This window comes from Accipiter gentilis, chromosome 4, assembly GCF_929443795.1.
Source record: "Accipiter gentilis chromosome 4, bAccGen1.1, whole genome shotgun sequence".
Classification (NCBI taxonomy): domain Eukaryota; kingdom Metazoa; phylum Chordata; class Aves; order Accipitriformes; family Accipitridae; genus Astur; species Astur gentilis.
Genome location: NC_064883.1, coordinates 2,314,649 through 2,342,584, shown reverse-complemented (window position 1 = coordinate 2,342,584; position 27,936 = coordinate 2,314,649). Strand labels below are relative to the sequence as shown.

At 42.6% G+C, this 27,936-nt stretch overlaps 1 protein-coding gene across 2 annotated transcripts in view; it reads left to right on the top strand.

The window, feature by feature from the left end:
* Positions 1 to 1,338: 1,338 nt before the first annotated feature.
* Positions 1,339 to 27,936, top strand: part of TGFBR2 (transforming growth factor beta receptor 2) — a 66,282-nt gene continuing 39,684 nt past the window's right edge. The window contains exon 1 of one of the 2 annotated variants that reach the window (XM_049798696.1): positions 1,339 to 1,492. In XM_049798696.1, coding sequence (XP_049654653.1) covers positions 1,399 to 1,492 — 94 coding nt within the window. In that variant the 5' untranslated portion in view covers positions 1,339 to 1,398. Of the gene's footprint in view, positions 1,493 to 1,660; positions 1,688 to 27,936 lie in introns of those variants that run through there. The other variant, XM_049798697.1, reaches the window with a different exon arrangement.

The following is a 27,936-nucleotide window of genomic DNA, read 5'->3' as shown; positions in this document are numbered from 1 at the left end:
ATTCATACAGAGTTGATCTGGGACATTCAGAGCATGGTTACATATATTGCCCCTGAGGGCTTAGCCCTTTTTCTGAAATACCCAGATCTGTATCTCTAACTAGTGCTGTAACCAAGACAAAAGCAAATCACCAAAATTTGAACAGACACCCTCAGATTAACCCCATGTGCATCAGTTTATCTTTCAATCAATGCCCAGCCATTTAACTCAGAGAGGAAGGAAGACTGTGAACCAAAAATGACTCTCAAGGCAACTGCTGGCTATGCAATGGCTGGGTTCATATTGGCAGAAAGGTCAGGCTTTATTCAGGTTCTTACGGTCTCTGCTTGGGCCATGCAAAGCTGGCATCACCAGTGTGGTCCTATTCCCTGAATCCAATGTGTGATTTCTCCCTTTCGGAGAAGGGAAAATCTCTGGTAAAAGCTAAACCTGCTTCAGAGAGTGATGGAGAAGAACTTCATCTGTGTCACCTATGCAGCAATTTGGGACCAAGTGGTGCGCGTCCAGCCCATTTGGGATCAAAATGCAAGAAAAGAGGCAGGTGACAAATCGTCTGTCAGCTTTGACATCTGCGAGCTGAGCGCCCCGCTAGTCAGTGTGAAGGTCTCCTGTTATTACCCTGACTTCAACCTCCCCTGCCCCCCTGCTTTGGTTCATCTGGGCCTTATGTCCGTCTGCCCAATACCAGGTCTGCAGCAGGGGAAATGGGCTGCGGCAGCATCGATAAGGTCAGGGATACGGATGCAAGGAGGAGCTCTGGGAAGCCCCCGTGTCCCAGACGACAGGACTGGGCCCTTGTCAACTCGTGGGGAGATGGAACCGTTCGAGCTGGCGGTCTCCCGTCGACCTTGAGCCCCCTCGGAAGCCACGCCGCCGCTCCGGGGCCCGGCAGCGCGGGCGGGCGGCCGTCCCCGGTCCCCGCCTCGGGAGGGAGGCAGGCTCCGGGATCTGGGCTGCACGTCGGGGCTGGCCCCGCCGCGCTTGTGGTGGGAGAGCCAGACCTGAGAGGGGCTGGCCTCTGGCAGATGATTGACACCAAACTGGGTGAGGTTTCATGTTAAAAAAAAAAAAAAAAAAAAAAAAAAAAAGGGCGAGCACAGGGGAGGGGGTGACTGTGGGAAGGGGGAGAAGGAACTACTGTAAGAGTAAGAAGTCCTGCCCAGCTGTTTGCGAAGTTTAAGATTTCCTGTTTCCCCTGCAGCGCCGAAGTGAAGTTTTCAGTGAGTCACCCGCAGTCCCGAGCAGCGGAGCCGCGCAGCCCGCTCCCCCGCCGCCCTGCCAGCCCCGCCGCCGCTGCCGCCGCCTCCCCCCGCTGCCCGCCCCGCCCCGGCCCGGCCCGGCCCGGCGGCCCCCCGCGCCCCGCCCGCGGCTCGCCGTCTATGCCGATCGGGCTCCGCGATGACTCCCCGTCTGCCGAGGAGCCTGCGGCGGCTGCTTCTGCGCGTTTGCCTCTGGGTCCTCCTGGGCAGCTGGGTCCCCGCTCTGCTTCGGGGTAAGTGTGCGCCGGCCCAGCGCTCCCGCTTGACAGTTGCTCGGGCCGCGGGCAGGAACGGAGCGGGGCAGGAGGGAGGGAGGAGGCAGGCGTCCGCCGCGGGAAGGGGAGGGGGGGACGCGGTTGCTAAGAAAGTTTTGAGGCTGGGAGCATTTCGGGAGGGGTGAGCGTGCTTGTGTATTGCCCTGCTGCAAAGTAAGCGGGGAAGAAAGGACTGGGAACCTGGGGGGGTCGCGGCAAAAGCCGAGGTTCGTCCGTGGAGGGAAAAGCGGGGAGAGAAGAGGGGACGGGGCAGGAAATGCGGCAGGGTCTGGTCCGGCCGGAGGAGCCCGGAGAGGGCGGCTCGGGAGCTGACCGCTGTCCCCGGGGCGGCGGGGGAGCGGCCGCTTGGCCCTGCGGCCGCCGCCGCAGCTCCCGCACCTGGTGCCGGGCCGCACCGCGTGCCCGGGGGCGGCGGGCCCGGGGGCAACCAGCCGGCCGCGGCCCGCGCCTGCCGCCCCCCTCGGCCCGTGCTGGCGGGTGCGGGATCCAGCCCCCGGCGCCGCTTCTGCCGTGTCCTGCGGGGCGGGGACCAGCTCTGCCCGCGGACCCGCGGGGCGCGGGGCTGGAAGGTGCCCGGGGCGGGCCATGGCCTGAGGCGGTGCGTGCCGTGCCGGCTCTCGGGGCTGAAGGCCTGTGCGTGGCCACGGAGCTCGCTGCTGCGTGGATCTGCGGCTGCTTACCAGAGTTGCTGGATACGTGAGTTTCTGCCTGCAGCAGAATTAAGCCGCGAGTGCGAGCAGTTGGACTGAGAGTGGCAGTCATTCTCGTGGCGCTTAGTGCTCGTGTTGCTTCTAGGGACACTTTACATCCCTTATTCTGTTTTTACCAAGACGTCCTTAAATAGGTTTTTGAGGCTGTGGCTTGCAGTAGTCTTCATGGGATAATTTGGAAGGTACTGAGAGCTTAAGGCGCCGCTGCAAAAACAAGGTCTCTGCCCCGAGGAGCTTTTGGTCTCCATCCTACCGGTACTAACCCACCTACGTGAACCAACATCTGTAACTGCGAGGTTAGGCCCTAAATCGTGTTGCAGCACAACTGGTGAACCTAAAAAGAGAACATCAGGTTACAGCAAAACTACATCTGAAACAGTTTTGAAGAATTAAGTAGATTTCTGAGAAGTCTTGTGATATCACGTCTAGTTTTAGCCTTCAGATAAGATGTGCAGACATCTGGGCTTCTACAAACTTTGCTCTGTGCCCTCTGATTCTCCCTTGTGGTCCATTCACGGTCAATAATGATCTCGAAATTGTTCCTAAAACATAATAACATAAACTAGATAGCTCTTGTATAGTTACTGCCAATAGCTATGTACGGTATGAATAACTTCACGCTTCATTAATAATCCTGTCAAAGTCAACAGGTTTTACATACCTGCAAAGTTACTCATGGAAGCTTAGGGCCAATGAAAAAAAAAAAAACCAAACAGTTTAAGAATAAGACACTATGGCGTCCCAGGGCTCAAAATGATATTATTTTAAATTTGAGGTGTGCAGCTTCTTGTTGATTTTGATACATATTATTTCTGATTAATATAAATCATACTCAACTAGTGATGGCTTTTATTTCAACCCCAGCCCCAATTTTTTTGCAGATTCCTATCACAAAAAGCTTTAAATTAAAAAGCTCCACTTTTGTTAATCTTGTGTTATTTATTATTAAGCTTTTTTTCACTCAGCCAGTATAGACAGTCTCAAACTACAGGCAGATTTTAAAAATGGAGATAGCTTAAGAGTTTGTTCTTCTTTCTTGTCATAGGTCCAGTGAGGAAAAAATGTATAGAGTGGTTACAATTCAGTATTTTTCGTACTGATCATCATCTATACCCTACAAAACTGAGTAGACCTGTTGTCAGATAATCTATCCTATAGCTCCAAAAGTTGTTTCAATATTCACCATAGGATTCTATTGTGTCTGTAACAGGGAGAGTTGGTCAGAAGACAACAGTTCTGTGGGGACAGAAAGTGTGAGGTTTGGATATTGGTTGTCATTTGGCATCCAAATGAAAACTAGAGCTGCCAAATGTTTGGGGGAAAACAAAACAGTAAAAAGAGCTACCTACTTTGTAATAATCAATAGCTCAGCAGTTCAGTGAGGATGGGGCAGGAGAGATACCAGACTCAGGAAAGCTCAATTCCCAGCTATGTCTACTAACCAGCTGGCTCTTGGTGAAGAGGTTAATACAGCTCCAGCTAAAATTTCATTTTAACATTCTTCACAGCAAAATATTAGACAGGAATGACACATTCCCATAAAGATTCTGGACAAAACCACAAATTCATGAGCAGGTCCAGTAGGAACTATCTACTTTGAAAAAGATGCTGTCATGTCCTGTACTACACACAAGTAATTGAATTTTTTTCCATAGAATGAAGGAGGGACAAGGTGTGATTTTTCTGAATGATTGTGAATGCTGTATTGAGCATTTAATCAATAAATGGCAGTGCAAACCAGCAGTTGCCCACATAAGAAGTCAACGCTGCTGTATCCAAGTGAATATGAATCGGTAATTTATCTTTGGGGTATCAAAACCAGATATTTGTTCCTTGGAATAATCTGTGTAATAATTGTTCATTTCTGAACATCAGGAACTTAATTTCTCCATTCTGCCAAACTCTACTTGCATTATTGTCTCCTTATTTTTTAAAAGCCATATCATAGTCAGTTAATTTTATAGTAACAGAATCAAATTTAGAGCTTCAGATATTTGCAAGAGGGAAGTATGAGAATAAACATGGTGGAACATGTTTGTAACATGATCGAATCTAAAATGCATTTCTGCCCCCCATTAAAACTGGCAAATTTCCAGTTATTTCAGAAGGGAATTAAGAACAGAACATAGATATTATTGCATTTTCTTCTATTTATGGGGTATCCTTGAATTCTAAGACTTTTATACCTAAGACTTTGAAAATCACTTTTATTTAATTGCTACTTTGAGCTCCTTGGCATTAAGACGCTTCTATAATATTCAGGTGGTGAATTCCATATAGGAATAGTTTCTAATAAAAAATGATGAGCCAGATCTTAAGCAGCTGCAAGTGAATGTAGTTCCATTAGCATTAGTAGAGTTACATAGAGTTATAGCGTATAAGTTTCCTGAAACAGTTTCAAAAGTAATTTCAAAAAAAGGTTACCGTTTTAGAATAATTCAGATTTTTTTCATATTAATGATATTTTTTCACTTATATGTTATAAACACTTACTATTATGTGGCCTACATTTAGCCAAACAGCATTGCTTCAAAATGAAATAGTCCTTTCAGGGATGAATTGCTACAGTTTCAAAGATGCAGTATGCTATAAAGGTGGCTGATAAAAGTTGTCATTGTGACAAGGTTAATTCTGAACTTAGGAGCAAAGATGGTGTCAGGCTCTTATCAGAAGGAAAATTCTTCATTGTTTCATTTTGGGGTTTTTTTAGGACTAGGCTTTTAGAAAGGAGTTGCTCTTTTGAGGGGAGGAAAAAGAGTGTAGTATCACTGTACTACCAGTTGTTGGAGTTCCCCATGCTTGCTTGTATTTCCTCTGCAGGAAAGTTTTAAGATGATATTTTTGAATTTGTGGCATAGGAGCTTTTTTTTTCTCAATAATGTATGTCTGTGCTATATGCACTTTGCTAGCATTCACTTTGCATCACTGTCACTCCTCTGACCTCAGAAGAGCTGTGGCTCACTTACAGTATAGCAAGAATGAGCAAAACCAACTGGTTGGGCCCAATTTGTTACTCTCTTGGATTTTGCATAATAGGCTGCATTAGTATCAGCTAGGTATGAAGTATTATCAGTAGTGCTATGACAGATTTTGGTCTGAAAGTGATCCGTGCAGTCTCCACACTGGCTGGCATGCCTACAGTTGAGTGTTGGTGGTGCAGTGAAAGTCAGGGCTTCCAGCCACCTTTGTGGCCCCATGGTCCTGGGACCAGCAGGAGGAAGGTGAGTTGTTACAGTCCTGGTCTGCCCGTGGTCCCCACAGCCCCTCTGGCACCTGGTGAGCCGAGGAACAAAAGGGATGTCCTGAAGCAGATGGGAGACCAGTGGTGCCACATAGGAGCCCTTTGACTCAGGGGAAATTACCAGGTAGGCACATCCCAGGGACATCAGATAGTTTGTATTGCCAGAACATTGTGAACTCAGTAAAATGGACTGAGATACCAACTAGTTCTGTGCAGATGTTGGAGAGTACAAGGGGTTTCCAGCATGGAGTAGTGGAGAGCCAGTCGTGTTATGAAAAAGAAAGCTGGCTGAGTCCTAGTCGAAGATATTTAGTGCTGAGATTTTGGTTTACTTAATAGGTCTTTAGCCTTAAATTTTGTTGGGGTTAGAGGCGGGGGGGGGGGTGGTGTCTTTTTCCCTATAGGATAATGGGAACTGTTTTCTAAACTCTTATAATCAAGAATAAAATAAAAGGTCACAACAAAATACTTCTGCTTTTTTATGAACTCTAATTATGGAAGGTTAAAATAGACCAAAATAAATCAGAAAGACTATGCCTGGTTTTCAACAGACTAGTTATAAGCCCTTTTGAAGTTTAATGTCAATGGCAGATGGAAGTGGTCAGAGTTGTATTAAGAAACAGTGGAGAAACTTCTTACTACAGGGGATAGATTGCTTTTACAGCAAGGAGCAGGCATACACCCTGGGGCAGGGCATTGTAGTTAAGGCAAATGCCGCTGATCTGTATGCCACTGTATGCAATAAGTTAATACCAAATACTTGCAAGATTGGGTTCACAGTGACCCAGCTAAGTCTTCAACAGTTATTTTTCATAGTATGTCTTCATTCTGGCATAAAGACAGAGCAGCAGCACTGGTAGTGGTTGAGTACAACCATTTATATCCTACTGCCTGAAAGAACAGAGATTTAGTTATTGTACAGATGTTTAGGGTAAGATATGTAGAGAGAGCTAACCACTTCAAACACCATCCAGTGATGAAAAACTTGTCCAAAGTAGGAGTTAGAACTAACAAATCTCACCAGGAGTTTCTTAATTCTATTTCTGCTGGTGACAGCATACCCTTGTCTGTTTGTGTCCATTAACTTCTAGGGATTTAAGCAGAATTTAAATTGGAGCCTGTATTAAGGGGTCTGCCCCACAGTACATAGGAATTCCTGAGTCAGGGACTAATGTCCATTTGTTTGCATTGCTGCAAAGTTTAGCAACTCTTTCGGATTTTAAGGAACAGTAACATTAGCAGCGGCAGGAGAAATACTAGTTGCCAATTTGTCCGTGTTTGTGCTTTTTTTTTTTTTTAATATGCCGTTTCCTTGCTCTTTCTCTTGCTCTGAAAGCCATTGTGGTTGTTACAGCTGGAGCTACCTGTCCTTTTTTTCATCTGGGCTTTAAAGCCTTTTCACCTCTGGGAAGATCATCTGGGGAAGGAGTAGTTTTCCTTTGCTCAGACAACTGGTTTTTAGCAAGAACTTCCTGCTGGCATTCATCCCTGCATTAATCTGGTTAGAATTAGAGCTGGTTGAGAGTTTTTTGACAATGTTTTTCATAGGAAAATGCTGATTTGTCAAAACTGAAACAATTTGTGGAAATGTACCAGTTTCCATTAAACTTTCATCAGGAAGCCTTCCCCGCCCCCCCCCCCCCCCCCCCCCCTTAGTCCACGGTGGAATTTCTGATCTAGAAAGATAGAGAGAGAAAGAGAAATCATCATTAATCAATAAATAGAATAATCACTGGTCAAGGATGGAAGAAAGGCAGCACCAATTGCCTGGTCTGACTCATAGAATGCACATTTGAATCTGGAGCTCCCCCTATCCACTCTCCCCAGGATATTGGAGGGCTGTCACTCTCTCGTTGTGCATGCATGCACCAACACCCCCACACCCACCACTTCGAATGATTTTAGTGTCACTCTGGTTGTGAATATGAAAATGTATGAAATGTTACCGCACTTTGTGGGGCAGGAAAAATATTTTCCTGACTGTTTTTTAGGTTGACCTGTAGCCTTGTGTTCGTTTTCTACTTGTTGAGTGGGAATGGCAGTGCTCTGAATAACTGGTGTCTTCTAGTCTTTGTTTTGTATCATAATAACAAGCTGTATTCAGAAATTTCTGTCATACAAAGGAACCACAATTTTTATTACTAACAGTCCTGATGATCTGATTCCAGGATTCCAGTTCTCCACTCACCCAGCGTAGTATTTTGACAAAAATTTGACTGAAATTCAGGAACAGATAAAGGAGTCTGCTTCCGGGCACTTAAAGCATGCTTCAGTTTACAACCCAGCAGATGCATCACTACAATGACACCTAGGATTAACATTGTGCCTTTGAAGTGGTAATCTGGAATCAGAGGTATTAGAAAGCTGTCTTCTATTTCCTACATACTTTCTGTTTGTACAAAACGACTTTGGCCCACACCCTCAAAAGAACTGTTGCCCTGCTTTGTAAGTAGGCACCTGAGGTTTTAAGGTAAAAAAGAAAAACTTATCAAGCAGCCAAAGCCTAAACTCAGCCAGTGATTTGAAAGTCACACCACATTCTTTCTGGCTTGGTTATAGTCACCAGTAATACAAGTTTTGAAAGGTAGCCTCTGCCCCCTGTGCAGTTGATCGGTTCCTCCAAAACATTGCATTGTTATACCTGTGGGGTTCATTTAATTCAGCATTTACACTCAGTTTAAAAAACTGTTCTATGCAGAAGACATTAGAAAATCTATCTTGTGTTCCTGAGGTCATGTTGGCGCTGTCAGGGCTTAGAGACTTCCTTCTGTTAGAAAAGCGAGTTAATTTGAACAGTACATACTCAGAGAGCAGCAGGAAGGTTTCACAGTCTTACTCTTCAGAGCAACATTTTCCAAGTAAATACCCAAGTGTGGTTCTTATGTGCCTGGGGCACTTTAATGGGCCTCTTTCTTTAAAAACTAGCATTGTGCAAGTGGAACACATGCAGGGCCAGATTGTCAGCTGGCATAAATCAGCTTTACTCTGTTGCAGGCAAGGAACCTGCCCTGATTTATACCAGCTGAGAATCTGGCCATGGAATAAATAGTAGGCAACTGTATGTTATGAAGCTGTAATTCCCTTGAGGGGGCTTTTGTGATATCAGTCTTACAGGAGCCAGAGTGATCTGTTTCTCTTTCTTGGAGCAAAATAGTAATTTGACTGCAGTATTTTGAAGTCCTCAGAACATTAGGAAAGAGAGATTTCAGGCCATCAGGGGAAAGAAGAGGCTTCCAAACTTCTTGTAATGTATCAATAAGGATTTTTGTGCAGGAAGAATCATGGGAGGAGAATTTTGGATGATGGAGATTAATTGGTTTGGGATAGGTAGTCGCAAAAAAAGAGAAATGTGTAAGAGGGATGATTTCTCATTGAGACCAGGCCTTTCCTTCGAAAGCAGTCGTGTACGTTTCCCAAGCTGTATGAAAACTGAAGCTTCCTCATCACTGATAAGCTGCTAGTGCTAGTGTATTTAATGAGGAAGCAAAGTGAAGAATGGGAAATGAGGACTAAGGGGCAAACTCCTCCTCAGAATGTGTATTGGTTTTTAATTTTGCTTAATGTTTCACCCAGAAGGGTCATAAGTGAGCTAGTACTCATTTTATTGACTTAGAAAGAAAAGGGGGTTCAGTTAGATTTTCCAAGAGTTAACCTGTAGTTCTCCTGGGTCTAAATATTTTAGATGTGAGATGCAGGTGAGCCACCTCCCTCTGGTTTTAATCCTTCTGGGGATTCTGCATCCCAGAATGGGAGTAAGCACATCATGCGTATACGTCACCTGTTGGCATGGTTAGGTGGTGCCTTGGGCTTTTGGATGATAATGTAGTAATTTTGTAGATTTCATCTCACTAACTAATAGAACCACATTTTTAATGTTGCTGTACAAGAGGTGAACTTTGAAACAGACCACAGACGATTACTAATGGGTAGTTGTCTGATATTGACTAATATGACTTCTTATTTTTAGGGAAGGAAGCAGAATCAGCTGTCCAAGACTCTTATGTGTCTTGAGATGCTGATCCAGTGTGATCCTTGAGGTCTAATTAGTAGCTCAGATACTATTAACCGCTTGCTATATAAAGCTGCAGAACAGCAGTGATTTTGATAGCATGGCTTAGGCAACAGTTTAAGAAAAGTTTTCATGCTCAAAGGGAGCTGAAATTTCTTACCATTTTGACTGCTCCCCTTGTTTTTAGTGTTACCTGGCTGTTCTGACCAACTTCCATATGCTTTGGGAGCTTTGTGGCTGGAGCAAATCTGAAGTCATAGTTACATCAGGACTTAGCATACCTTGTGCGCTTAAGAACGCCCCAGGAGAGTAGTATGTGTGAATATCTTCTGTCCCTTAAAGTGCATGCTTGGGGAAATATGGTAGATGTAACTACACTTTTTCCCTTTCCAGTTTTTTTCTCCAGCTGCCTAGTCTCTTAAAATATTCCTTCATTAGACAATTAGTATCTATTATTTGATTTCAGGCCACTGCTAAAGGGAAGTCTGTAGCTACATGTTAGTTTTTTCAATTCACTGTAAAGCTATTAATTAACATGGGGTAGCACTTCTCTGTTATCCTGAGCAAGACTTTACATAGGCTGCTTTTTTTTTTTACCTTTTACCCTAAAATGGGCTGCACTGTAAAAATACACACAATTAAGGATGTATCTTCTTCATTATGTTATCAATAGTGTTAAGCTGGAAAGACAATAAAATCACATGCAGGAGTTCAGCATCTGACCAGCACTGAGTTGCTTATGGAGTTCACATGACAGTTGGTTGCTTCCTGCTCTCAGGATGCTCCCCCCTGACCTCCATAGCTATCTTAAGCTTTCCTGTAACATGACTGTGTAGTGACTCCAGGGTGCCCCATTCTTCTTGAGAAATTCATAGAAAGAGTGCAGGAATTAAGAAGTATATATTTGTGTATTTCACTAATGGGGAGAATTTAATGAGGTTTTCAACAGCACAAATTTGTCAGTCTGTGATCAGGAACCCATGAAGATTTCAAGAGAAGAGTTGTCATATGCAGGAGGTGGTTGATCCTTTATTTCCTTTGGCTGGTTCTGCCCCCAAGCATGCAACCAATTACCCTTCTCGTTTGTCTCCTGCATACAAGATCTATGATTCTGCAGTGACTGTGCTGTGGCAGTTGGCCAGCTGCCCTGCTGTGTACCTTCTACCTCCCCACAGTTACCATTACCGATTTTCATGGTTGCATTGTCTCCTTTTCCTACAGTGGTTAGAGCCTTTGCCCGGAAAGTGGGAGGCCCACGGTCATGTCACTCCTTAGGCTGAGTATCTAAACTCCATCAGTGATGGGCTCTGAGAGGAAGGATCCTTGCTGGCTGAGACTGGGCAGGGCTTTAGAGGCTGCAGTCTGCAGAGAAAGGCTTGATGTGTGTGCGGGTGGTCCCCCAAAGCATGTCAGAGGAGAAGAAAGCCTGTTCCCTGATGGATTCATTCATTATTCCAGCCCCTGCAGGGTGACTGATATTCTCTCCAGGGAGTTCACAGCACAACAAAGAGGGACTTTACATACAGGATCTTTTTTCCTTTTTAAACTGAAAACAACCGTTTCTCATCCTCATGAAAAGATCAGAGAGGACCATGTAATAGTCATGACTTTGTAAGCCTCTTTAGTGAAGCTTTCACAAAGTAACTAGGTCAGTGATATGTGCTTCTGGGCTATTGAATTTCCCCTCTTCCACTCAGTCTGTTCTTCCATTTCCTCACCCAACTTTACCACAAGGGAATGCCTTAAGGCAAAAATCTGGGAAGCTGATCCTTTTATTGCATTTGTTGTATTCTCATCTGGTATGTACAGTGCCAGGCCATCAGGCTTGCAAAGCTGGCATAGCCCAAGTTTGCATGTAAACAGCAATACCACATTATCTGGTTGTAACTAAAGCCATATCTGCTTTCTCTTTGCCTCTGGATAATAGAAATAGGAAGACATTCAGCAGGAAGAGATTGGTAAATTATTCTGGAAAAGGGAGTACAACTGAAAAGTGTTTCTTCATCTTTGTTTTTCTTTCTCCATCAACTCCTTTTTCACACGCTCCTTACTTCTCACATTTTATACTTTTGCCTTGAAGTTTCTGCCTGGCTGGGGGCTTTGCTGTTCCCACTCTTCCCTGAGGCCACACTGGTACCATGAATATTAGCACAACAAGAAGCAGCCTAGAGCTTCTCGTATGTACATGTCCCCTGCTTTTAATGTGTATAAAGGAAGCTAAAAATGCAATTCAAATTAAATCAGCAAAATCCAGGAACATGGGATTCAGAGTGAGGACTCAGGCATATCCCATGTAGATTTTGAGTTGTTTAAAAAATAGGCACTTGACCCTAAAAGGAAGATTTTAATGTATCTGTATTAGGCATGAAACCTCCTCCTATACATGTTGGAGGGGTTTAGAGGCTCATTCTTTGACGTGGGAGGAGGAGGAGGTGACTTAGAACTGAGAACAGCTTTTGTATCTTGGCCCATGGTTAAAGCAGTGAGCTAGGACGTGAGACGCCTGGGTTCAGTCTCTTAGTCTCTGGAGACCCAAACCCAGATCTCCAGCTTCCCACGATTTCCTCCATTTTATTCTTGATGCCACCATTAAACTTCAGTACAGTTATTTGTATTAGAATTTCCACAGTTTCAACTAGTTCTGCTTAACATGTGGCAAAAAATTAATGCACTGATCTGTTAATTACAGTTTCTATAGACAATTATAGAACTTGTGGGAAATGAACTGAGATTGTTTCAACACTGGTCTACTGTGATTGGGAAACTGAGGTTCAAAGAGAGTCATAACCACTGTTATTTCTCAACAGAAATTCTGGATTAAAGCCCTAGGAGCATCCAGAAATTTTCATCAGCCTCAAATACCCTGCCAAGTTCAATAAGATACAATTAGCACTTTTTTCTCCCCTATTTTTCTCAGGTTAGAGGGTGTGTGCTAGGAGCTGCCAGGTAATGGTGAGGCACAGGGAAGCTTTGGTAGCTTGCTTCAGTTTGACCATTTAAGGTCTAACTCTTCCCTCAGTTGTCTACATATATATTTTTCATGGTTCAGCCAACTCGCACTTGCCTTGACTTGGCTTTTTTGTTCTGGTGACTTGTAGTATGATTGTCAGGCACATACCTACTGGTGGTTTGAAGTCAGAAACATATTGGCCTTCTCATGGGTGAAGGTAGGTAGCAAATGCTAGAAGCAAACCACTAATTATTTGAAGTATCTTACCCTTGAAAGTTAATGACAAGGCACTATCGTAACTACATACCTAGATACAAAACACTGACACCTACCTTTCCAAGCTGTTGCTTAGCATGAGTAGTTAGACTACCCATACAATCATCACTCTGCCATTTAAAAGGTGGATTTTGTTTTAAGTTTCCATTTTGTGCTTTTGAAATGGAGGTGTAGGTAGCTTCGACCAGAGCAGTAATTTCCACTCAATTATCCTTAGGCCTGCAGTGGGTTAGGAAGGAGGTAGTGCTGTTTGTTTAGGGAACCATACTGCCTTTTTAGCATTTCCAGATAAGAGTTTAATATTAATGTTGCCTGCCTTTTGAAAATGACTGACTGTTGTGGTTTTGAACATATGAAGAACAAAAGAATTAGGAATAGTACCTACAGCTGCTGTTCCCTGGCTGGATTCAGACTTGGTCAAATATGCAGGTAGTTTGCCATGCCTTTATAAGATACCACACATCACATAAACACCAGTAACTGGGAGCATTTGCCTCAAGGCAAATGTAAGGTAGTGCAACGTAGCTAAATCTGCTCTGCCTGAATGCTAAACTGTGGGTAGGAGAGCTCACGTGGAAGTTCACCACAGTTAGTTGATGGAGAATAAGGTGTTAAGCTGTGCTAACCTGGTATTTTAGACTCTGTGGGGGATGAGATTATGAAAGGTGAACAAGCATCTATTCCAACAAATGAAAGCTGTAGGTGAACTACATCACTCCCAAAACAAGGTGTGCATTTTTAATGAACAGGATAATTTCATTGTTAGAGCCCTGCCAAAGGATGTGATGGACTTCCCAATGTGACCCTCTAAATCAAGACAGGGTTTTGCTTTTTAAACATATACCCAGGGAAGTTAGGGCTTTACGAAACTAGCTGAGTAGAATGATTTTACTTGCAGAAGGCCAAACTGGGAATATCATCCCAGCTCTTCCTGGCATAGAGGTGCTGTAAGCTATGAATCTGTGATGCAGCAGGTTACCACCACCAGGCTGGTATCACTCAAGTCCCTCTCAGAATTAGGACTAGCATCTCCAGAAGTAACAAACACTTAAGCTACTCTGCTAACTAGCCCTGTGCAAGAATATTTCAAATATGCATGAGTTATAAAATCTTGCATCCAAGGAATTAAAAAAATGTCTCTATTCCTATGGGGCACTTTCCTCTAGTATAAGATAAGCTATTACTGCATTTGGAAAGCTAGAAATTGTTGTGTTTTGTGAGAACACTTTTTAAAACATACTGTGTTCTACATGAGTGCAGTATTTGTGAAAAATGCCAAAGTGACAGCTTTAGAGAATGAGCTGCCCATGTCACTGAACAGTTACACCAGAAACCATGACAAAGCATGCAGCTGGCTCGTGATGTTTAAAAGGATGCTGAGTGGTTCAGCTACTATGGCCATGTTATGCACAGCCTCCTCAATGACAGTTGTTGAAATAGTATTTTCATGACATAATTATGAATCCACTTGCCATCTGATTAAAATGATCAAGGCATTTCATAGAAGCCCTTAGACGTCCTGCAGACTATTACTGATTTCTACAGTTGAGCAAGTGCCCTCCAGATGAAGGATGATGATGTGCTATGACCAATATCCAGAAACATTCAGTGACTCTAAACTGTTAAACATCAGCTAGTATAATTTGACATAGCAGCACTCAAAAATCACAGATTAGCATCTGCTGAAGATCTTATCCTATTAAATTTAACTAATACATGTGACAGTAAACATCTTCTGTCCTGTGGTAGCAGGATGAAGAATGTTACGCTGTTGCCAGAAATGAACTGCACCATTTAAACTTTTATGAAGTGTCATCATATTTGCCTTTCATAATTCTCAGCTGTTAGAAAAAAATCATTGAAGTAATTGGATGAAATTTGAGATATTCAGATGAAAATTAAGAGGCAATGGAAGGTTTGCTTCTGAACTACTTCTTGATACGCTTGATCTTGTGTTTCTGTCTTATGTCTTCCCAGCTTTCTCCCTGAAACAATTCCTTCAATAGAAGTAATTGTTTTGTAGACACTTAAATTAGTTTCTTCTTTGCAATGTTTCTTTTAAACTAGCTTGTAAGTATATATGCTGTCTTGGAGTGCCGGTGAAAGATTATGGTCTTGAGAATGACTTAAGATATAGTTTGAGAACTGAAATAGTGGGTTTACAGAAACAATGACCATATCTAGAGCAACTGGGAGAGGAAAACCCTAGAAATCCAACTCCATGTGTATATTTCACATTTACAATTTTATTCTGCCTCATCATAAATGAAGTGTAAGAGCCTGCAGTCTCTCACACATCTTCAGGCAGGTAGACTAAACATTTTAGACTGGCAAGTTCCTTCCCACTGAGCTGCACCTAGTGTAGGAATGTCCTCACCTTACGCTATAATGCCAACCCTGCTGGGGAATGGCTGCTGCAAGCAGTGAGTCATGTATAGTTTTATGGAGTGAGAATTGTTGTATTCCTACATGCAGATTTTTTAGTGTCCAGGTCTAATTTTTTTAATGTGGGGGCTTACCTGCTGGACCATGTAAGCATGCGGAAGACACTGTCCTTAAAATGCTCAATTTTATAGTATAGTGAATTAATTCTTCGCACGTGATTTAGAAATAATGGCAAAGGTAAGGACCTTTCAGTGAACTTTCAAAGGATGTACTTAGGGGTGAAACACCTACTTATTTCAGAATGGGCAGGTTCCACCCATGGCTTTTATTTTCCTTTAAGCCCAGTAGAATTTCAGCCTCAAATAGAAATGAAGAAGCTGATTACTTTTTCCCTTATTTCAGCAGGATGGTATTGCCAGCAAATGATTCATAGTCTCAAAGGTAACTGGAGGGAGTCATTTGCAAATGCATTAAAAGAAACAGCTAATACCTGGGGGATATGTTAGCAAATACACCTTTGGCAGATAAAGGAGATGTTGCTTTGTTGGTAGAGATATTTCTTTAGCAAGAAATCTGATAACTCTCTAACAGCATGCCACAGCAGTAGGATTACTGCAACAGAAATCAGCAAAAGAAAGTTTTCCTAAGGTTGAATATCATTAGAAGTGTGTATTTTTATGCATGTGCCCTTTTCTCAATACTCGGTATATAATTCCCATTAACGGTTGTGGAAGTTAGATGCATCTATCAAGAGAACATATCCCCAGGGTATTAAATTCTGTTATTCTGCTTCTTTGCATGTAACTTGACAGAGACAAATATAAGCATCCAAGCTACTGAATTTGAGAAGGATGTGTATTTTCCCTCAAATCCATTCAAAGTGATTCTACTCCCAAGGGATTACATTTGAGTCTAACTTTCCTCTGATTTACTATTTTAGCTGAGCTGATGGATTATGAAGGAGAGTAATTTCTTTTTCATACTGTTTTCCTGAACCTGCCATTCAAAACTTCTTGTGTGGGGACAGAATGGTTCATAAATATTATTTTCCTTGAGGAAAATGGCTTCTCACAGTAAAAAGGAACTCTGAACAGAGCTTATCCGTAAACATGTTTTGCCCATCAGTGACTGACAGAGAAGCCACTGTGTGTGTTAAAGATGTGGACTTGTTAAATGAGACTTCTTGTTTGGAAAGTTTTTCAAACAGACTCGGAAGGATGGGTTATATTCAGGTCTAGAGAAAGAAATTACATAGAATTCTGTTTTACCGGAATCTGTAGATTATATGGTAAACTAGTACCATAGTAGGAGCATCCTTTGGTCAGGGTACATGCTTTAACTTAAATTCCAGATCCCTCAAATATTCCTCAAGTTCACAGGTCTTCAAAAAGCTAAGCAAAATGAGGTCTTTTATGCTCCTTGCATTCTTAAATTGTCTTTTTATATTAAACTTAAACCCAAATCCTGAAGTCTTAAATTGTGACTAGAAATTTTGCACCCTAAACACATCCTTGTTTTTGTTTTCTTTCCTTGTTTGTTTGTTTATGGCTGGGAGGGAGGGAGAGTGGCAGTGAATGCACTTAAAAAAAATCCTGCTAATATCCTCCTTTTATCCAGAAAACCAAATATTTATAAATCCCTCTGAACCATGTAACTGTGTAATGATTGCAAGTTTGAAAGCACAGTTGTCTAGTTAATCCATTTAAATGCTTATTTTGAATGGGCAGCTGTGAGTCTTTGTGCACACACAGCTTCTCCCCATACTTACTGGTGCGTTATAAAATACCATGGAAATTCTGGTTTGGTTCAGTAGCAACCAGCGTACATGCATATAGTTTTCTATTGTACAAGATAGAGACTCTCCCTGTGCGGAGCACACCCTTGCTTAAGGTGGACTTTAGAGCTGTGGCTGAAGCCAGTTTGCCTGGTCACTTCCAGTCTTGGCTGTATAGGTTGCTGAGATCATGCTTAAAGAATGTGGGGGTCCTGGTGAGAGGCACAAAGCACCCCCTAACTCATGACTTGAACATACTTCAGCAATTGACACAAAAAGTGCACTTCCGAAGGGCCAGTACAGAGGCACAATACAGAGCTGTGTATGGAACAAGATCAAGGAACTTTAGTTTTAATTCCTCTACCTAGGTAAAAATAAAACACTGAACAGAAGGGCTGCAATTTATGTACGTACTCCACACCATGCCATTGTGCCTAAAATCTTTTGATGTCTTTCTTATGCTGTTTGTTCCCTTTGTGCTTCATAATTATGAAGTATTTCCTACTTGTGAATGTGACAATTAAACTGGTATTTGAACAGATGCAGCCCATTCCAATTACTGTGTTCAATTTTGAGGCTGCTTTTGATTTATTTATTCTTTTAAATCCCGAATCCATTATTTAGGTATGGCTTCATTTGACTAAAGTTCTGTTCCTTGGTCCGCTGGATCATGCTTCCAGTTTACCAGAAAGGAAGTGTAGTCAGAATCAAGCCCTTTGAAATCATAGATGGGAATTACAGTTCAGCGGAAGTTTCAGAGCAAAAGGTGAAACTCGACCAATACTTTTGTCTGGGTTTACAGAGCATTTTCCCAGCCTAGTGGTATTTTCAGGTAAATGGTCATCAGACTTTTCCTCTGAAACAAAGCAGAATTGGGGTGACTGGCTGAATTTTATTTTTGTGCTCACATTACAGATCTGCAGCAAAATCAGACGTTTCACTTCAGACAGAGGATATCTGTGCTTCACAGTACTATCAGTCCCTTTTATGTAGTCCTTTCTCTTGAAAAAAAGTGTATTCTAAAACCAAGACTGCTCTGACTCTTTCAGCATCCTATGAAGAGGAGACATCTGCTAGGACTGTGTACTGCTGAGGAAACAGTCACGGAGAGTAATACTGGTCTTCTCAGATGCCTCCTATAAATGTTGTAAACTGACTTGAGACACCAGAAGTTCTTTTTCTACACTTCGGAGTCAAAATAACCTCCCATCTACTTTCATAGTGGATTTAAACAGCTATGGGGCCCATCCTGAGGTGCCTCTGCAAATAATTCTGGGGAGAAACATCAATCCTTGGAGTGCTCCCCAAAGTGTCATAACCCATGCAGATGAGTCCTAGGCAAGTCCCATCTGCCCTTGCAGTGACGATGCCTGGCAGAAACAAATAACTGCAGAGCCCTTGTTTACTCTCCTGGAAGGGCTGTGACATTTTCTGTTTCAGGGCGAGTGGCATTTGAAAGCAGACTGCGCTCCGGTTGGAGACAGCAGCAGAGAGCATGTCCCCCATGTCCCCGGCACAGTGGGCAGCCTGACCTTGCCCCAGAAGTAACTGCAGGCATAGATCCACAGAGACTTTTCTCTGCCCTCAGCAGTGCTGCTGGTGGCGAAATATGCAGTTTTGCATTACCCTAGCTGTGGATTCCCACTCCTCATACCACATTCTTTATTGTGTTTGTGTAGTCAAATAGTTGTCTAGACTGGAGAACTGTTCTGGGTCAAACTGGCCTTTTGGAGGGGGAGGGGGGTGATGGTAAAGGTGCAGTCTGATTCCTCTCTGAGGGAGGAGAAAGTGCAATGAGGGATGTGAACAAATAACCAGAGCAGGGGAGCAGAACTGCTGTTATTTGCAAACTGAAACTGTGCAGGTATTTTCTGTACGGCCTCACTAGGGAGAAAAGGAAAAGGAAAGATCTTTTGTGTTCACAATACTTAAGAAACAAATCAGTCCTTTTTCTTAAACTGGTCTGAGGACTTCTTCATGAGGCAGACAACTGTTGTTCTCAAAATATGTGTTTCATTGCATCAAAAAGGAACAACATTAAAAATAAGATGTCAGAAAAGGTGTGTGAGTGTGAAGGAAGCTCTCCAGTGGCATCCCCAAATGAGGGGTCTGCTGAGTGGTCTGGAAAGCTGCATGTGGCAGGAGCCTTTCAAAAAAGGAAGATAGATATGGCCTTATGACTTCCAAAACCTGTCAGGAAAGTGTGTCAGTAGCTTTAAGGGGATATTACTAAAGCAAATAAAATGAAAAATAAAAGCATGAAATGGCAAATACAGGAGGGATACTTCTTCTGATTCACCATGCAACCTAGCTGTATCAAAGGGAACCTGGGGGAGTCAGACATAACTTTGAATTTCCTGTCTTGTGTGATTTGTCACAGTCTTAATGTCAGCACTTCATTTTCACTGCTTTAAAAAGCAAGCAAAAATCTCCCCCCAAACTAACATCATTCATGACCTTTCCTGGAGGTTCTTCTCCAAGACCTGAGAGGGTTTGCAAGTGCCTGCCAGTCTCCTTAGTGAACAAACAGTATTAATAAACATCTGCTCATCTGTATTAACTCTTTGTGAGGGACAGCAGCTGCTTTTAGGTGTTATTTCCTACAGTTTCCCCTACATTTTAGTTGTCTTAATCTGCTCTTTTGAATACACTGAAGTCCAGTGGATGTACATTTAGCAGGAGTTTAACTGTAGCAAGGGTTAACTGTAGCAAGAGTTAACTATAGTTTGAGAAGGATTTGGCTTTTTGCCACCTGAATTGCTGCATGCTGCCAGCATAGAGATCAGTTTTTAAATCATTACCATTTTGCATTTGGAAGAGATGATTTTCTGCCATCTATCTAGCCTTCCTTATTCCTGTTGAAAATGCTGCAGGTAGACAGTCAAGTATCACGAAAGCTTTTTCCACATGCAGAGTTCACACCTCTTGAGCTTATAGTTGATTTAAAAGTAATTGAGTAAACCACAACAACTTTGTGTGCGGTAATTCTCAATTCTGACACTGGCTAGACTTGTTCCTAATATAACCTATGCTGAGGTAAATCAGCTTTAAATGGATTTGAGGATCCACATGCAAAACTGTAAAACTTCCATCCCTTTAATTTAATCAGTTAAACTCATGTGGTGGTGTGTGTATGCCAGGCCAGCACTTTGTTACTTGAAGCCATTTGGAAGTTAAGCATGACAAGGCCATATACTAAATAATGAGTAAAGCCCTGTAGGAGTGTCATTTGTGAGTGTTTGGTCAAGCAAGTATGTTACTATTTTTGATTTCTGTGTGGATTTGTGCAGTGGTCTGTGGGAGCTGAGGGCAGGGCTCTATCTGCACAGCGTGTGGTGTGGCTGCCCGCTCTGGTGTCACAGTGATGAGCCAGCACGACAGTTGTCTGTGTAAGGGAGAAGTAGGAACTTTACCCGTGTGCCCACCTACTCTGTCCATCACAGGTAGCACAACTGCAATTCCCCATGGGAAGGATGGCAGGGTTAGGCAATATAGTATAGCAGGAAGCTCATAACACTTTTGAAGTTAGCCTCGTTGCCCCAACCATAGATCCTAATGTGTTCTGCTGCCCAGAAATTTAGCAGAAGAGGCAGTCACTTGCCCTGTGACATAGACTTCAAAACTTCTCTGCCTTCCTCCCACCCGTAGCCTGTCCAGTGAGGATGCTCCTAAAAAAGCAGACAAGATTTGTCTTTGCGTTAAGCAAATATGACATGACAGATACTTAGGACTGCTAGTAAGCAATAGAGGGATGCCTTTAGATAAGCAGCGCTAATACCTTAAGAACATGATTCATTTTTTGATGATCTTATGGATTTTTTAGTTTGTATGTGGCACTGAGCACATTCAGTAGCCTTGCAGATAAACTGAAGAGCCAGGATGTGTCTCTATGGAATACTTCATGGCTAACAGAAATAGCTTGGCCATAACATTATTAGAAAATGTCCTAAAGTACTGTTCCACCTGTACTGGGTGGACTCTTGAATTTCCCTGTTGGAAACTGGGAGTTTAATAAATAGGCCGTTGAAAATAGGGTTGAATGACTCTTAAAGGTGGACATTCCTCGTTTCTGTTGTAGTAAGAGAGATAAAGGAAAGAAGTATAAACTAAGCTTTTGGAGGCAGTATGTGCCTCTTTGAAGAGAAATGATTTACCTTCCCCAACACCCTTATGAAGAATGAAGAGCCCTATGATATTTTGAAGCAGGTTGTTGGTGGTAGTGTGACTGTTGAGGGGTCAGGAGTGGAGAGAAGCATGTTTCTATAAACAGGCTTTCCTAACTAGCTGAAGGGAAAGGTACAGTGGGTTCAGAAACTCCATTCAACCTACTTATAACATTCAATTGCATGGTTTTGTTCTGGTGAGGCTCTGTAGCTGAGAGTGGAGCAGCATTTGTGTTTTTCTGAGTCAGAATTGTTCCTAATTGTGTATGGTTTAGATGTTGGGGGTTTTGCCACAGAGACTCTTCTGTCATGAAAAAATCTTTGCTTCCTTGTATATCACAGAAATAACTGTGTAATGCTTGAATGGCTGCTCTCTATTTTCAGAGCATATAAGTTGGAAAAATAATATTTGTACAAAGCTGAAGTGTTTATACTCTTTCAGCTCTGCTTCAAGTGAAGTAATGGCAGCTTTCACTGGGCAGGCAAGGATACAAAAGGAGGCAAAGTTACAGGATATGCTTTTTAATGGACAGGTCAGAATTAGCTATGCAAATGTCAGTTCTGAACCATGAATCATGCTCATTCCAACAAGGCAGGAAAGCTGTTTTCCCTAATCTTGTGAACCAGATGAGCATTGCTGTACTTGATACTCACTGTATATCTGAAGTCACAGAAGGAGTTAACCACCAAAGACAGCTTCCAGTAAATTCCAAATTTAATGCATTATGCAGAAAAAAACCTAGACCCTGTAGTCACAGTTGAATAAATTGATCTTCCTGTTATATCACACACGGTTATCCAGTGCTGTGTGCTGTTTACTGGCTGTGTTAGGGAGGCTGCGGGTTAAAGTCAAGAGAAGATGAAACATCCCTCTGAGTGCCCTATGGGAAGCCATCATTTAGATTTTTTTCAGCCTTTTTGCCTGGAGACAGTATTCTTTTGTTCTGCCTACCATGGAGTGCTAAACAGTGGCCAGAAAATGTGGAAGAGAACAGCAAATTAAAAATCTGCAGGTAAAAATCCATCTCATTATTTGAAGCATCACAATAATGTTATTTTTATTGCCTGTTTTCAGAGTATGTTCATACTTCTATTGTAAGTGCTGAGCTGGAGTCTTCTCACACCCGCACTAATGTGAGTCAGGAGTCATGGCAGCGAGCTCCATTCTGAGGCGTGTTTGAGGCAGTTCACTGCCATGCCCTGTACCAGGGAGAAGAGCCCAGCCCATGATTAAAACTGCCAATGCTAGCTCATTTTGGAAGTAGTGGATAAAAATAGTGTTATTTTAATGCTTTAAATACAAGAATGATTTTTATCTTCAAGATCTCCAGCTTAGTATGCTGTTCCCTCCCTTATTTTCTCTGGTTTTGTCCCTCCCCCCAGCTCCTACCAGATTTGATTCTGTTTCTGTGTCAGTGCCTGCAGCAATCCCTAAAGCAAAGTTTTGCCAGTTCCACTTGCTGTTAAAAGCCAGGCACTTCCACTGCAGAGACAAGTTAAAGTTTTCTGACTCCTGCTTCTTTTCTTTTTGTCTTCTCCCTCTGCACATGCCTTCCCCTGCTCCTTGCCTGCTGGTAGGTGGGATATAGTGGTTTCCCACATTTCAGTGTGGTTCATCGGTGGCCTTCCTGCTGTGAACTGGTTCTTCTGATTTGGCCTTCCTTCAGCTGGATGTGGCCAAACTACTTCTGGTAAGGTCTAGCTTGTCAGAATGGCCTACCTAGTCTGCCCTCTTCTTTCCTAGAAAACTTCTCAGTCATGGCTGAAGAGCAGGTTGTAGCCTACACAAACGGTTCAAAGGCCAGTGAGCCCCACCGGACCATTTTTCCCCCCCCATCTCATAGCAGCTGCTTTGTGGTAGGATGGGTTACAGGGCCCTGTGTGTGTCTCATTTGCATTAACAGTTGTATTGTTGCCACCTGATAGGTGTGACTTGCATTTTTTTCATATGACAGGCAAGAATGTGATAGGCAGAAGCCATGACATGCATCTTCTCCAAGTACTTCACAAAGAAATGGATTCATAAAAAGGAAGTTATTTTGGTCTTTATCCTTTGCAGAGCCCCGATGAGGTTTGATCAGGCACAAAAGCAACACAAAGGTTCCCAACCACTTTGCAAACAAAAGTGCAATCAGTACACCTAAAGGCATGTCTTTAAGTATTGACTAGAGGCAGCTGTTGTGGTAGGCAGGAAGGCTAAAGATCAAAAGGAAACCTAAGAGGTGAAACAGCTTCCAAGGGGAAAAAGGGAGTAAGTTGCTAGGGGCAGACCAGGGTGGAGTCAGTGATCTGTGACTATACGTGATACAGATCACGGCAGAGAGATTCTGCAAAAGAATCTGTAAGAATTTGGTTTTCTGGAGTCCTGCCACAGGGATAGTTAAATATCTGGTGAGCTAAACTTTTATGCAACCTGTTTTCCTCTGACACATTTTAGTTGTATGTAAAAGATAGCTCATATTTGGCTTTACAGAGGCTGTTTCAGCTCTCTTGATAATCATTGTTGTTAATCTTAATAGAAATAGTCACAGAAGTCCTGTGTCCGTGGTAATCCTACTGGGGTAAATCATAGTTGAGATAAAGGACTGCAGCCCAAAGCAGCGTCCAAAACAGTATGAACTATGTGAGTTCATATTCACTATGTGAGTATGGGAGTATGTATCACAGAGTGACACTCCATTTCAACTCATGATGACATTAAGCTCAGAACTGGCAGCTGTAACTGAAAATTTGAAAATACATATTTCATAGGGTTACTCCTGAAGATAATGTCATGGGAGTTACTAGGTGATCTGCAGTGTTGCCAGCTGCTGTGATTTTATGATGAGTCATATGATTGCTGACATTTTTCTTGAAGATCAAGCTCCTGGATTCCAGTGATTTATTTTCTTTTTTGTCTTTTCATTTTGTAAGTTAGACAGTAATTCCAACCCTCCTGCTTATGGCCAAAGTTTCAAAACGTGACTGAAATGCACTCTAAGAGTCCAGGCAGCAATCGCAAATAAAGGAGAACCCAGCAGTTGTTTTTCGGTTGGGTTTTGTTGGGGTTTTTTTTTTCCTTTCCTTTATTTCCATGATCTCTCTGGCTAGTTGTGTGATTTTGTAACTCATGACTTTTGAATCTTTGGGGCTGATTATAGTTCTATCTTTTCTTCCTTGTATTAATGCACTAAACATAATCAGTATAATTAAGATTAACCATCAGGTCTTAAAAGCAAAGCTCGGATCCTGCATTTGCCTTGGCTCCTTCCCTCCTGCAATTAATTCATCAATATTTGTAAGGCAAAGAATGTGCTTTTGCATCGATGCCTCTCCACTTTCATGATGCTGGCAGTGTCCCCATCACTATCAAAGTTCTGCTGGGGTTACAGATTATGTACTGGGGGTGATAGGCAAAATAGAAAAAATGCTGTGTTTAGTACTGTTCCTGGCAAAACCTGATGTCTTTCTGTTGGATGAGGAGGTAATGCAGCTTGGACGTTCTTCATAGCTGCTACTGTGCTTTCCAGCCACTGAGATATGGTGTTGTGGAGCTGTGCTCTTTGGGAGAATAAGGGCAATCTTCTTCTAGGCTGTCTGATAAAGGCATCCTCTTCCTTGCAGATTTCCATGATGTAGTGGAGCAAAGTCTTAAATTCAAGTCTTTCCCATCAGGTGGAATTATTTCACAGCAGCTGAGTAGTTGAGTTCCCATCCCAACATCTCCCTCAGCAAGTTTTTTTTTTTCAAGGCATGGAATCTACCTGCTCAGCAATGCTATTTTATATGTATACATGTGCCAGAGGCACTGGATGACAGAACAGAAATGCAGTAGCAGTATTTTACAAGACAGGAGTAAGAGAAATTGGCTGCTGTTTCTGAAATGCATCCTAAGACATAAATAAAGTTTTCCAGTGTAGATATTCCCCCAAAGACAGCATGTTGGTTTGGGCTTTATTTAAATGTTGTTGGCTTTTGAGAGTTCTGTAACAATACTAAAAAATAAGAGGAATGTAAACTGTAGCCTGCTGATACTTCAATGAAAGTTACACATCTACAAACAACAGACACAAAGCAAACAACTTCAAGACAGTCAATAGACTTTGGGTGAGGAGTACTGTATATAAGGTCCTGAGAAATCTTAAAAAAGACATAAGCATAGACTAAAAGTGTTGTCCTGCAAGCCTGGCTCCGCCAGAATTTATGGAGTTGATATTTCTTACATGGCTGCTCTAGTGTCTCTTCCATAATATCCAGCCCAGATGTTGGCTTGCATGTTCCATGCATTTTAACCACAGTGACTGATCTATGCTGAACTGGTTGGTTAAAAGCTTCATAGCCAAGAAACCACAGCCTTCTATTTGGAGCCCTCTCCATGGACAAGGAAGCACAGAAAGCTGGAATTAGGCTTCCTGTAGAAGTCAAAATAAGAAAACTAACATTAGAGAGTGGATGGCAAAACTCAAGTTTTAGGAGACAAGCACACATTTTAGGATGGTTTCCTTCAGATGTGCAAATCTGTGTTTTCTCCATTGACTTTCCCATTATATCCACTCTTTTTTTTCATGCAAAATGAAAGGTTGCTTCTGTCCACAGTCTTTGAGTGACTTTGGTTGTCTGAACAGGAGAAAACCTTGAGGAGTTGGCTCTTGGGGTATGAAGTGCGCAGCAGGATAGTCAAGCATTTTTAGAGATGGACATTCAAGTGACTACAAGAAGAGGAGCAATCTTGCTGGTCATGAACCACTCATTGCTTGTGAGCCCCTCAGGGAATGAGTGAATATACTTCCCTAGGGAAGAACCCTACCAACTTGTCATTCTCCAGGCAGGATTTTGTTGATTAGAGATAGGTTTGAGTTCATGTGACTTGGAAGGAGACCAATCTTCCCTGGATTTCTAAGTCCTCAGAATCTAGTAGCAGGTTGTGATCAGAAGAGAGTGATGTTGAGGTTCACATCTGACTCCAAATTTCAGGCCCTTTGCAGAGGTTGATTTCAGTATCGGTCTGATAGGAGAATTTCAGCATCAGCCTGATAGGAGAAGGGCAAACTTGGGAACTAGATGGGTTATCACAGTGGGCAAGGCTGAGCTGTATTCATGAACAACACACCAACACATGCTAGAGCAATGTGACAGTATGAGGGAAAGTAAACTGCAGTCTAACTTTAAATCAGATGCTGAAGCATGAAAGAAAGTTTGTCCATCTGCGCAGTTCATCCAGTACCTTGAACTGCCAGAGGCATGAATAGAGGGGCACTGCACTGTCAGCCTGTATTACAAGAATTCTGGGGAGAAAATTCAAGTGTAGTCAGTTCTGGAAGTCCTCAGATCCTGTTAGCTTTTGCCATTAATTTAACCTGTTCAGAAATTAGCTGGCCTTAAGTACTCAGCCTTTTGCTAGTAATTGAATTAAGGCCTACCACTCTAACTTAGAAACTTAAGGTTTGTGACCTTGCAGTGGGTTGCTGCTTTCCAGATAGCTTTTTTTAAAAAAATCAAGTTGCTTGGTTTGGAGATCCCTCGTTGGAAGAAGTCCAAATATATTTTCATATGTTTGTTCCAGTGGGTGAGCCTTGGCAGAAGCTGGCATGTCCGGGGATGGCACAGGAACAAGCCCTGCCTCTCAGCAAACATAATGTGTTTTGAACCAGTTTACCTAAGGACCCACCTTCATGTGGCTTTTGGCTCCAATGCTGTGGGCACTAGAGAGGACTGAGTCATGTCTGTGGCAGAGGCATCCATCGCAACATGGCTGCCCAGTGAAACATGGAGCAGTGTGAGCTCATAGCTGAAAGCAGTGTAGATGCAGCTATAGTCTTTGCAGTCTGAACAGCAGATGTCTTTCCCCTGAGCAGCTTGGCACCCTGCCACAGGTTTCCTGTGTGAACTTGGATGAGTCACTTCATCTCTCCCTTGATATTTGTCTTTATTGTTCATCCAGGCTTTTAGGAGCATAGATTGTCTCTTACTGGGTAGAGGGACAGTCCCTCATTATCAGGTTGTTTTGATCGTTACTGGAACCTAGATAAATCGATACAGCTATTAGTTTCTCTTCAACATGTGGTAAATAAGAGGTACTATCCAGAAAAGAGGAGCAATTTGCCATAATGATTATTATATTAATGCATATTTTATAGAACACTAGATTCAAGACCTTTTCGAGTTCCTACCACACCTACTTCAGTGAGGCTTTGTTCTTCTGCGTGGCTTCTGGGAGTTGTTGCAACACAAATAATTAAGAACAAGAAATGTTTACCTGGGGCTTAAAATTCAGCCAGCCCATAACGTACTGCCAGCATTCTCCACCTGAGTAAGTGCTGCCAGTGAGCTCATCATAGCCCTCCCCCCTGTGTAGGAGCTTCTTCTATACCACTAAAATCATTGGGAGTTTTGCCACTGATTACAATGACAGTAAGATCAGAGACCTTAGGTCAGTACTGGAGTGTGCTAGTGATGAGAAGGATCTGTGATTTGGCTGAAGAGAGAAGACTTTTCTCTCAGTCCCTCACAATGGCTCAGAAATCCATTGAAAATCTTAGCAAGAGGCCTTTTTATTTCCTTCTGGAAAAAGCATGTATATTTAATTCCCATAATAAAATATTCTAATGGTAGTAAATAGTGACGTTCTAGAAGGAAAAAAATTATTTCTCAGCTAATGGAGGAGAGAGGGGGAAATTACGAATCCCTGGTTGCCTGTATTGGTTGACTAGCAACATTTGGCCACAGAGAGCAGTATGAACATAGTTTTAACACACAGGTGGCTACAAGAGAAGGGCTGTGCTATATGAAGCCCAGTATCTCCTTAAAGTGGTTCAACCTACTTTTCTAAATATATTATGGTGTGAGTCAGACTGAAACTGTTGTAGATAGTCTGCTGCACTTCAGATAGTTGCATATTCATTTTAACTTTAGAAA